Source organism: Atractosteus spatula, chromosome 6 (assembly GCF_055471065.1).
Source record: "Atractosteus spatula isolate fAtrSpa1 chromosome 6, fAtrSpa1.hap1, whole genome shotgun sequence".
Classification (NCBI taxonomy): Eukaryota; Metazoa; Chordata; class Actinopteri; order Semionotiformes; family Lepisosteidae; genus Atractosteus; species Atractosteus spatula.
Window position 1 is genome coordinate 1,694,545 of NC_142711.1, and position 12,741 is coordinate 1,707,285.

A 12,741-nucleotide genomic window follows, 5' to 3' on the forward strand; every position below is an offset into this window, starting at 1 on the left:
GCGAAACTTTTGAAGAGTTCCAATCAAACTGCAAGTCTAATTAATCACTTGGATATCAAATTCTTATAGAAAAAACAACCTTAAAAATGATCATGTATTCTCTTCCCCAATGATTTATCAGCAAAGGTTTTTAGATTATAGAAGCTCGTATGTTACTGTAAAAACCTCTATAAACATGTAAAAAAGTCTTTATTAGGAATACCTTTAGATAACAGGACTCGGAGCTTATATTTTTACCGTCTCAACCCTATAAAGCCTTTGTTTTAAGTAAAGAACAAAAACTTCAAATGGGAATCAGATGTCATCCCTAAAATGAAAGACTAACCTTTTTATACGTGTTGAAACCTTTTAGCTAGATGTTCAATACAGTATTTAGTGTACAAAAACCTAACCAGGGTTTAAAAAAAAAGTGTTGTGCTCCGGAAGAGGCCAATGATGACTAACTGCAGCTTGTAACTTAATTCACACAAAACGTGTTGCAGCTGCATTTGAAAAACTCCTCAGCAAGACATTATTTGCATCCTGTTCTGAGTGACAGAAAATTAAACCAGGCAGTCAGCAGGGTATCTGAAATAAACACAGTAGATATATTAACATGTCCTGGAAATAGACACTAACAAGTCAGAGAAAAAAACTGAACTATTGTCAGAAGTATACAAGTTATTTAACTTATATACTACTGTATCTCATGTTTCACAAGTAGATTCAGCATTTACTAATAGGAATTAAAGAACAGATCTAACTTTTAGGGGGGGGTTAAATAGCAAGGGAAATATTTTATGCCTTATCAATCAATGTGTAAAACTGACAACACCACCAATATTAATAAAATGTAGATATTTCCTACAATTGAAGGACTAAATGATGGCATCTAAGCAGATCCACTGGTATTTTCAGAAAAGGTATTGGTGTCATATTTCCATTACCAGGATGAAGCTGGTAATTCAACCTTTTCCCTTTCCACGGTTTAGTCAACCAAATACAAGGAAAACTCACCATAAGCATTACTATTAGATTCTACTAATACTTCAGACTTTTTACAGGTACAATTGCTTTTAAGCTACAAAGTATAAAAACATGTTGCCAGAAATGAATGACTAATATTCCTTCATTCTAAATCCACAAATACCTTCCATATCGATAAATGAAATGCCAACAACCAAGGTTAAAACTTATCTGCAAATCTTCTATAATTTCAGATTGACTCCTATATTGATCTTGTAATGCAAGTTAATCCAGAAGTATAGTTTGAGACAAATGGAATAATTACTGCTTAGCTTGGTGCTGTTTCTAGATGGCTGAGTGTGCAAATACCTTTATGTATGCTGGTACTAATTTTAAAATCACTATCACACAACTTTATTAATGCACTGCTTTAAAAAAATGCAGTATAATTTTGACCTTTATTACATAGCACACCTAAATTTGCACAGCTTATCCAGATACATAAATGCCATTGCTACAACTGACTAAAGTATGCAGGAGCAGATTGGTTAAAAATGGGTATTATATTTTTTTCTATAGGATTGACGACACCAGTGACAAGAGACCTCTTCAAAAGCACAGATCCAAGGTTTGGTGGAAACAAAACAACTTATCTTAAAAAACAAAGATAAATAAAACAATAGCTTGAAAGCTTCACAGTTTACTGGTTAGCCAACAGCAAAAAGTTGTTTTTGTAAGCCAAGAAAAATCAGAGATCCTAAAAAGCTATACTATGACCATCACTGTTTATAAAACATTTTTACTGATGATAAACAAATTCGCTGGAGTATTTGGGAGCTAGTTGTTTGATAAAATAAACATTCTAATCCAGAGCACTGATCTGTTTTCTGCTGACTGCAGGACAGAGGCAGTAATGAGTACTGCCAGTATTCTGCTGTGTCTGGGATTTCAAGAATGAAAATATAACAGCATGTCTGCTGAAAGCTGGGTCAATGCTGCTCAGGTGATACTGATGTATGGGCCTTATTGCATATCAAGATCTGCAATCGCCTCTTTAGCTTTCACTTAAACATTGTAGAGTAAAAATCCACTGGAGACCTTTTGTCAAGCAGTAGAGGAGTTTATTGTAGCACTCCTGCAATTAGGAGGATGGTTCCAACAAGGAACAGCTGGCCTTTTTTACACTTACTTGATAAGGAATACAAAGATCTTAAGTCTCAAAAAGAAAAAACTTCAATCTTAATTTCTATTGGTTAAGTAAACTTCTACTTTAATCGGATGTCTATGTAACTGAACTATATCCGTTTGCTTAAAACAGGTAGTTACAATTGGCCTTCTACACAAAAACAATACTTTGGGATTCTTAAAACAAGCATTCTTTGTGTCCGCAGGCCTCTGGTCTTATCAGCAGCAAATACATTTAATGTTGCAGCTGGTGTTTTGCTGAACATGCTGTACAGAGAAATATATTTTAACCCTTCGACATGAATCACAACAAAAAGGCACAAGTCCAATCTGTGGATTCTGCCAATGCTCTCATTCATTAGCAGACCTGATAAAAGTGAAAAGCTTTTAGTTTCTGAGGATGATCCTCCCATCTAACAAATTTTCTGTTTTAAAAAAACATTCACAATCCTCTGAACTGAGCAATGAGCAAAGCAAAATCTAACTCAAAGCACACAAGTCCCATTTAGTTGCAAACACCAAGCTGGCGAGACAATCTTCATCTTTGCAGCTGTATGGAGTTGACAAACATCAATAAAAAAAAATGAGTTTGGTGTTCCAAGGCCTTAAAACTGAAACCCAATTCTTGATCTCATTTGATTAATATTATGTGAAATATACAGTCGGCTTCACAGTGACCTCTGGCCACAGCTGTTGGCTCTTGCTTTGGGAGCCAAGATCAGCCCACGGGCACTGCTGCCGTCTGCGTTTAATGGGCTAATTATGTGCCAAGGACAAGTTAAAGAAACACTGTGGAAATCTCTACCAAATATCCATGTCAGTCATATTCCTCTTTGAAAAGCGTAGCCTTTTCAAGCCTCAGACAGATAAGACTGCTCAGCCGGGGGAAGGTGTTAACACAATGTAAACCTCCTTATCAGGACCGCATACCAGCCAGTACACCCGTTTCAAAAATACAGGCAGACAAAGTACAGACCAGACCCGATAGCAGTAACTAGCTAAAGGTCCTACATGAATAAAAATACCCCCCACCCCATCACGGTCTGGAACGAGCCTTAAAACAGACAAGAACAATGATTAATCACAACTGGGTGAAATCAACATTAATATACTAAGTTTCAAAATACACCCACTGGATTCATCCTTGAAGTTTCCCTTATTGAATACACAATAACAAGCCTAAAAACACATGAAGCTATTTCTTACTGTAAATTTCATGTGGACTATGTATATGTATTGTGAAAGGGTGAGGACATTTCATAACTGCGTAGAAAGTCGCCCTGGATAAAGGCATCTGCTTATAAAATCTTAGATTTTCGAGCAATAGCTATCCCAGCATAAGACCAAAAAGGACCAAAGCATGAGAAAGAATAAAACATCAAGGTAATTAATATCATGTGTTATTTCAACATAAAGGAATGCAGAGTAAGAATAGATGTAGAATTATTTTTGAATTGGGGCACTAGCCACGCAAAAAAAAAAACAAGACTACTACATGACAAATGTATTCACATTCACGTTGGTACTCAGTGACCTTTATCACAGCCCTTGATTCATCCAGAATTTGGTTCAGAACATTTCAGTTCACATGCAGAATCATCCACAGAACACAATTAACCAACGCTGACATACGGCAATAAATTTTATTGTGCTTTATAACATGGAAAAATAGCCCTATCCTCCAATCCCCAATAGCAATGCTTAGCTGGGAATTGGAGCAGAGACTTCATTACACTGTATTGATCAGGCCAAACAAAGACCCTGGATTTATTGATCAGTTCAAACAAAAAAAATCCCTGGCTGGTAGCCAAGGTTGGAGAGTAGCAGCATACTGCTTTAACAAACAAGGTTCCAAAAAAGTGTTGCTTTACTGAAGAGAAAAATTGAGCATTTTCAAGAATTGGTACAAACCTGCACCATGTGTTCTTTCTTTCCAAACTTCAGCAAGAAAAAATAAAACACATAAAAGGATTAAAATATGGATTACTAAGTAAAAGCCAGCAAATTTCTACTGCTATCTCTAATCTATAAACATCTAGATTTGGCCAATCCATGCTGTAGAATTTCAAGTCAAAGACCTTATTTCTCAAAAGTAACTGAACTTTGCCGCTTCGATTAAATGCGAGTTGGAAACAAGTCCTTAAACAGACTGAAGTGATAACACTAAGTATAAATACCTAAATTACTGGACAGCTGGTAACTATTTACAACATTGTCTCCAATGACATTAACACTAGAAATCCTGCAAAGGAAAAGAAATACTGTCTAAAACTGTTAGAATTTCAAAACAGTATTAGAGTGGGAATACATTCCTACAATTAAAGAGTAAAATTAAATTTTTTCTTTCTCCCATAATCAAGAAGATGAAACTTGTCATGCACAATGACTTGGGAAAATGGAGGAATAAGAGCATTAAAAGGAGTGATTTTACTAAATTTACACTGTCACCAACACCCCGGCCTCAGGATTGAGTCTAAACCATACAAGAAATTTCTGTGACATCTAGAAAAAAAATAGTTCAGGTGGGTAGCTGGTCACAACTGAAGAAGGCTCCACAGCCTTCTCTTTTCAGCATGGAATAAACCTATTACTTATTCCTTAGAAAAAAATAAGTGCTCTGCATTTTAGAACAATAGCTAGGATGATAGTGGAACTATAATAAAATTTTCTGTTTTGGGCGTTTGAGAACATACCACTCATTGCGTCTTTAGCAAATCCCAGTTTAGTAAGAATTCATTGCCCTCCTGGGTCAGGAAGTTTATCATTGGGTATTTTGAATAATGTAGCTGGAAACAAGTGTACATCACATCTTTCAACAGGCCATAAGTGTGCAATCCTACATACCAGTCAGTCCTGCAATTTACCAGTTGATAAGCAAATTAAAATGGGCTCTGCAATTATAATCAAGTCACCTATAAACTTAGACAACAGTTGACCTTCCAGAACTAGAATTCTGTTCATGTTTTGTTTAAAAATGGGATAAATGCAGAACACTAAATAATGCAACACTTTGTTATAAACTTTGGAAACAAATTCTTCTTTAAAATATGCGCTGTCCCAGCAGTGTAAGGCAAGCTGATTCTTTAGCTGTGCGTGCTCACCCATTGAAAATGCACGCCATGTTTGCTTAGCTGATAAAGAGCAGGGATGTAGCAAACAAGGCTGAATGTTCATTAACCACACCAAGGCAGTTATTCATTTCTGATTCATTGTTCCTCTCATCAAAGGGTGCACATTCACAAAGCTCTGGGCAACACTAAGTGCAGATCTCTGGAAAAAAAAAATTAACCTGGCTCCATTTAATCTCCAGAGCATACCTTATTAACCAAGTTGGGAACTTGAAACCACTCTAAAAAAAAATTGGGATGGGAAGAGGCACAATCAAAACTGCATTAAAATCAATGTGGCTTTAGGGCTATTCATCAACCCTGTTTTAGATGAAACTAGAATTACAGCATCTAAACAATGTAATAAACCTCAAACTATTAGATTTAGGACTGTTTAAACGCAGAGTAATGAAGCACGACCCCAATCTAGGCATTGCAGTTTTTTTCTCAGTTTAAATGAGTATATTTCTTTATACAGGATTCAAGCACTACCCCTACAAACAAGCAACATCAAGGTGAACATTCAGAGTGATGGTAAACACTATTATATATTCATTTCACAGCTGTCAAAAACAGTGATTCAGGCTGAATCACTTTAGAAAACTTGTTCCTTTAATGGTTATTTTTGCATGTTCGTGACAGTCTTCCTAAGAAAAACTTTGCCAACCTGAAAACATAAAAAGGAAAAACTTGGAGTGGTATTTGAAAAGACCTGCCCCTTCTACAATACAATATGGGATACTTTATAAACCTATCCAGTGTTAGCAGTTCAGCCTACAGGAATAATTGCAACATATCAACAAACTGTATATTAGTTTATTTGAAATGAAATTAGTATAATGCAAAAGACCCACCTTAGCAATAAAATGTTAAACAAGAAACCCCATTCAGCTAATAGCAAAGTCACTTGGAACTACATTATCTATAGACTGTGGGAATGTCAAACTACAATGGGTCCTATACCCTCAAACGCCATAGGTGGCTTTCCATTTCCAAACATGGAACATAAAACCCTCTGTTCTGCATGCAAACAGCTGCTAGCTAATCATTCTGTTCCTGCACTTTTCTAATAAGCTTTATCAAATTCATCTGAATTATTTCCTTTGAAAAAGTCTATGGCTACACTAAAGCTCATCCAACTTGTCTTACAGAGCACAAATTTTTGTAGTACAATTTTTTTAGCATGTATTAAATAACAGAAGACCAAGAGGCAAACGTTTCTTTGGCTTTGGGGCCAAAAAGGGTCAGCTCATCTGAGAAGCTCCTGGCCCAGTGCCCACAGAAATTCCTAGAAGCATAAAGCAAAGCCCTTAAATCAAACCTCCAAAAAATACTTTGCTATAAACCTATTCCCTCAGGCAGGAGTGGTTTAATTTTCTTATCATTTATTTATGATTTAGTATATGGCCAAGGTAAACTAAAACTCCCAGCCCCACCCTATTCCATTATGATAGATGTTAAGTGAAACGAAAATTTGATTATAGATCCACTGAAGTATTTCTAATAATGAGTTTAAACCACATGCATCATCCTAGCTATGTTTACAAATGGAGCTAAACTAACCAGATTATAAAATGATTGTCTCTTTAAGAGAAATGAACCACTCATTAATAGATGAAATTTCACAGAGCATTATACCAGAGCATATTACAAAAAGCATCACCTAATGGGCACATTAGGAAGCACAAAGGGCAGTGCTTTGTCAAGCGATCTCAATCAAGACAAAAAGGAAGACCATGTTCCCAATGGCAATGTCGCACTCACAATTGAAAAGAAAAGGCAATTCGTCAGCAGGAAGATCAAACACGCGTCACGTACAGGTAACACCCAAGTCAATGCCCCTTGATCCCTTGCTCTAACCTAATCAAACTGTGAAACTTGGAAAGTAAGTGTGAAACTCAATGCCACTGGATACCTATTGTTTAGATTGCTCAAGGCTTTCACCCAGCCCCCATTCTGCATGGTAGCGATACCTGTGTTTCCTTGATGAATCACAAAGGTTCCCAGAAACTTCTCCTTCTTAAACAGCAACATCATTAAGCACACAAGATAACAGCACCACCTATAAACCCTATGTGGTAGAACGGCATAAAACACTGAATATAATTTTTAAGTTAGTTCGTTTAGGAGTTTATAATATGCTGGGTAATTGTTAGCACATTATGTTTCCTTTTATCTGCTTTTAAGGCTAACAGGCAGAAAATGATCCTGGATGCAATTACAAGATGGTTATGCTGCATAATTAAGTTTACTTAATTAATACCCACATTGTATAGAATTATGCTTTACTTTTCTTTTCAGATATCATTGTTCTTACATTGTTTGCAAATATGCAGCTTTAACTCACCGAAGGGAAAACATGCAGCACTACCCCATTATGATGAAGGTAGGATACATAAGTGGAGGACCATATTGCTTCATATTACAAGTACTATCATTTTTTCTCTGACGTTTACAATGCATACAAGTCCAAACAATCGCACTGCAGCAAACAGTATTTCATCAGTTTCAAGTTTACCCTGCACCACAGTTTAAATTGTATGTCCGTGTTTAATTATTTAATACAACATACAATTACACACATAATCCAAGAACATTTAAACAATTGTAAAGTGTGTTTTTTTTTAAAAAGAGGAACTGCAGACTCTTTACAATGCAAGCCCCCCTGGGTTTGCAGAGTAATACAACTTTTTGCTTTCTGGGATGAGCTGAGACCCTAAACTATGGGAATGGTGAAGACTACTTGAGGGGGCTCCTTCACTCAATCAACACCATTATTTCATTACTGAACACATCTCGGGACTTGCTAATGTCCCCTCCCCCTAATAAATCCAGGCACTAAGCTACAGTATACGCCAAAATGCTTTCACACAGACCTGAGGCTTGAACCAATTCATCATGATCAAACAGTAAGAACCCAGCTAGCAACCACTAGTAAGACAGCGAACAATATCATTCATCCCATCGTCAATAAAAACACTCCACCAGCAATCCCATCTTCAGTAGCTGAAGCGGCCTGTGTGCCTTCATGCGCTAGATGAATGAAGGGTGTCCTTGCAAGGTGGGAATGGCTATTTTCATTGCTGTCAATCTATAGTTCGGGGAAAATGTTTGCAAAAATTCCTGGGATGGGGAATTAAAGTGTAAGCAAGCCTCCTTGCTCCAGGTGCTCTCTCTAGTTCTCCGTCGGTAAGGGTACTCATCAGGGGGCGGCTCTTCCCTCTGCGTCTGCCATTTTGTTAGGTCTCCACACACAAGTGATCTACCTAGCTGACTTTTTAATTGTTCTCAGTATTCAACATCCAATGACATTTCAACTGATGCCACCCATACTGTCTTTGGGAGAATATTCCCTTCTTTACTTGATTTAATCGATGACATGCTCTTAATTGCCCTGTAGGCTTTGAACACTCCACTGACAAATACGATTCTAATTGAAAGCATGAAGCCAAGCACATAAATATAAATCAACTTGTATTGAAATCTACTCATCTTTACACATGACGTAACTTTTTAATACTTAGAAAAATTTAAATTTAAACAGATTAATGCAATTTCCCTATTTACTTCAGGCATGAGTTTCTAAAATAATCAATTTACTCCCCCACATCAATTTTTCAATTCAGTGATTCCGCTCCCTCTTATGTACTGGACTAAACAGCACAATCTATAAATCTGTGTGGAAGAGGAAGTGGCCACATTTCAAATCCGAGACAAGAAGCCATGAGAACCATAATGATCAGGTGTATAATCTTCACTAATCTTCAAAATCATTTTGCTCTTAGTCACAGCTTGGGTTGATGTTAGGAAAAAAAAAGGTCTTTCCTTATATATTACAAGATTTTATTTACTCTGGAATTTCACAGTGTAAATTACAATCTTGTTTTTTCGCCCGATCACATGAGAGCAATGTTTTTTTATATCTTATAATACTGCCCTTTGGGTTTTGCAAGCTTAACCATCAATTGATCCATTTTAACTAAACCTGTATTGCTTCTCAGCACTATACGTATAACAGGTCTCACCCCAGACTCACTCTGTGCCTCAGGAAGTGCTGGTCTTCTTTTTTCCACATGATGGAAGAACAGCCAGACGCAGCTGGATGCTGGTATCAACTACTGTGGGTAAATATCTGGAGCTGGGAAAGGAGGGGGCTGCCAATTGGACAAGCAAGCATCAGAGACAACTGGATTGTAGTTTTGCATTATACTGAACACAGTATAAACATCCAGTATTTATTCTAAAACATTTTATACATTTACACAGTTTTCTCAGCTTATAGGCTTGCTCCTTATGTTGTCTCCTACAGCTGATACTGGGTCCCACCGACTACTTTCTCAATCTGACTGGACAGACTCCTTTTTAATATTATGGGGCAACAACAACACTTTTATGTATTGATCCTAAAATCAAAATGGTCCAAAATCACAATTTAATCACAATGGTTCAAACGGCCTTGGAAAAAATGGAGGGGGACAGGGTACTAGGTTTTCTGAGGATAATTTAATTTGCACACTTTAATGTATAACAGCTGTTATAAGATTTAAAGAAGTATAAAGCATTCATCTTTTAGACGATCTAAGAGATTTGGTTTCAGACAGTTAAATGGATAAAACTAAGCAAACTGTCATGATTTTTTTGCACTTCAAAAATGCATCCAAAAAGGAGTAATCTATGTTTTTTAAATCATATCACAAAACTAAAAATGCCTAAAATATCACACATGTATATCAAAGACATATTACAGGTCTTCCATTTGATGGTACTGTAGTAGATACTGCATACGATTCTGAATCTTTATTTCTCTACAGAAGAAACCCACCTAATCCCTTGACTTAAAGCATCATAGCCATTTAATGTAAGACACCAGGGTAGTAGCTTCAATAAAATGGCTGGGTAGGTTGTTCCTTACTCCCACAACTCTTTGGGTAAAGAAATGCCTCCTGTTGTCAGTTTTAAATACACTTCCACACAGTTTCCACCCACGTCCTTTGGTTTGTGTGACAATTTGCTTTATTAGCTAGAATTCCTTAGTGCTTTTTCAATTTATCTGCCTGTGTTTGCAGGATTTTACCCCGCTAGCAGTGCACGTTGATGTTCTTACAAAAAGTCACTCAAAGAAAAACCTAATCCCTTATCTTTAGCACAATGCTTTTTCATCTTAAACAGCATGCTTTTCATTACAGCATTCATGTTGTCCATCAGCCATCTCTATACAGTATTACAGGCACTGCAACATGCATTCTTGTCGCTAGAGTGGCCTTTTCTCACTCCGTCCACCACATCCAGTTCCAGTTTATCAGAGAAAACTTCAGTTCCTGCCGTCTTGTGTACCCTGTACTGTTCAAACTGCACTACATGTGAAATGGAACCCTACACTGTTATGACTGTGCTCAGCAATGGGTTGTATAACAGGGCAGCATTGCATCAAAAACTGGATAAGTATTAAGCTCAATTTCATTTTTCACTTTGCACCTCAGTTTAATATCAGTTAATTACTGTATATGTGAATAGGTTGTTAACCCCAAGTACAACAAGTAATTAAAAATGTCCTCATGTAAGTTATCAAATCATACAGTAGGATGTGGCTTCATCTGCCATCCTGAAAATTGTCAGCTCCTGAATCAGTTACCTTTTTCCGAAGCATGCTTTCAAACAGGAAAAATATAATAAAGGTAGGGAAAAAAAACACTGACAAACATATTTCACTTTGATTTAAAATTTGAGGCAAGCTAAGTTTCTTAATTTTCCATGGATTAACATATGTATGAAACAAACGGGTTTGTTTTTCCCCCAGTTATTCTCCTTAGTTTTCCAAGTCTTCAACTACTGGACATGACAAATGACAACTCGCCAATGATGTTAAATATCCTATAGGTCTTTCACAGTTAAATATTCAAAAACTACAAGAGGAATGTTACACAGTACACTTTTTGATTATAATACGTTCAAGTAGGTAGAAGGCTTGACTTTATGTTCCTGTATGGAATGAACCTTTACACGTTCGTTTTTATGATTATAATACTGTATAAATGCTTTAAAAAAATCAAGAGGTGTGTGTACACAGAGCAGAAATCTGATTTATTTTTCAATCTATCATAGAACTGCATGGAGTAAAATAAGCTGAATGTGTCAGTGTTGTTTAAAATGTCAAAGAACATTACCATTTAGAAGAGGCTGCCCTTCAAGCACATTCTCGGAAACTGCTGCAATGTACACATCTTCTGAAAATCCACGGGTGCACAACAGAGATCCAGTCCCCTCAGCTGAGATCTGGGGAGACAAGAACACATTTTACAAAAACAAACTCCACTCTGCTTTCACGGCCTCGGATTGTTTTTGAACCCCAGGAAATACAAAAAAACATCTGTCCTTAAATGGGGCGCAATTAGGATAATGAGGCCAAAGGGTTAAACATTTGCCATGGAGCATGGATAAGCAGGAACAAGCTCCATTTGTTCAGGGAGGTCTGACTAACACCAGCCTCTGACCACTGGACATGCAACACAAACACCCATTTGAATTCAAGTGAAAAGGGTAGGCTACAAACAAAGGAGAAAAATTTAGTACTAAAACAGTTGTACATAAAACTGTACAGGCACTAGAACCCAAATGTCACACAAGTCAGGCATTAAAGTAAAAATACTAAAATGTTTTGCTAAACAACATTTTAGGTCAGCTTCGTTGCGCTTTCAGATCAATTTGGAAGTTCCCCCACAATGACAGGACTTCACACTCATCTTTTTTAAATCAGCTGCTGTTGACGGCTGTTCTTAATACCAGAAAGATTTAAAAAAGATGACATCCCAATTTTCACTTCAAGACCCAAATCAATTGGCAAAAAGGTTTTCCCAACCAAAATTGATAAAGGTTTCTTTTTAATAAATGAGCTGATTTCAGAGTGCACAGAGGACAAAGAATGCCCCACCCTACAATGTTCAATAAATGTCTTGCCTATTCCAAATATCCCCAGAGGGAAAGGGTTAAAGAATCTAGTCTCCATCTTGGATCTATTAAATGTATTTGGAATGTGGTAAAAAATATTGAGGGTTTTTGTTCCTAGACATACAAAAATGTATGCGATTTAAAAGTGCAGGTCTCCCTTTTTAAAGACTAAAGCGTTTTTTTACAAATATGAAACAAGACTAACTTAAAATAGTATTCTGTTGTATTTCATACACTAAACATAAACCATATGAATGTTTTACATTGTATTGTAGCTTTTTGCCAACTTTAACACTCAAGTGTCAGTTTCAAACAGCGCAATTGTCGAAATTATGCTTATAGGAATTACTCGAACCTCGATTTTTATTGTCAAGCCACTTTTAAATCCCATATCTTGACAAATGCAGAGAGCAAGAGCAAAAATTGAGTAAAACTGTCCATCTTAGCCTGCAGCCTACACGGGATTCATGGTACACGGCGAACTGGTTTTAAAATAAAATGGGGCTCCTCGGTTGTCCACACAGCCAATGCGAACGTGCACCGGGGCAACAAACAGAAC

At 36.8% G+C, this 12,741-nt stretch overlaps 1 protein-coding gene across 1 annotated transcript in view; it reads right to left on the minus strand.

Annotated features, from left to right (window-relative positions):
- The window catches only part of cdh2 (cadherin 2, type 1, N-cadherin (neuronal)), a 77,294-nt gene that overhangs the window by 62,719 nt on the left and 1,834 nt on the right, over nt 1–12,741 (minus strand). Inside the window, exon 2 of the mRNA XM_088919646.1 lies at nt 11,402–11,510. Within this exon, the coding sequence (XP_088775772.1) occupies nt 11,402–11,510 (109 nt within the window). The remainder of the gene's footprint in view (nt 1–11,401; nt 11,511–12,741) is intronic.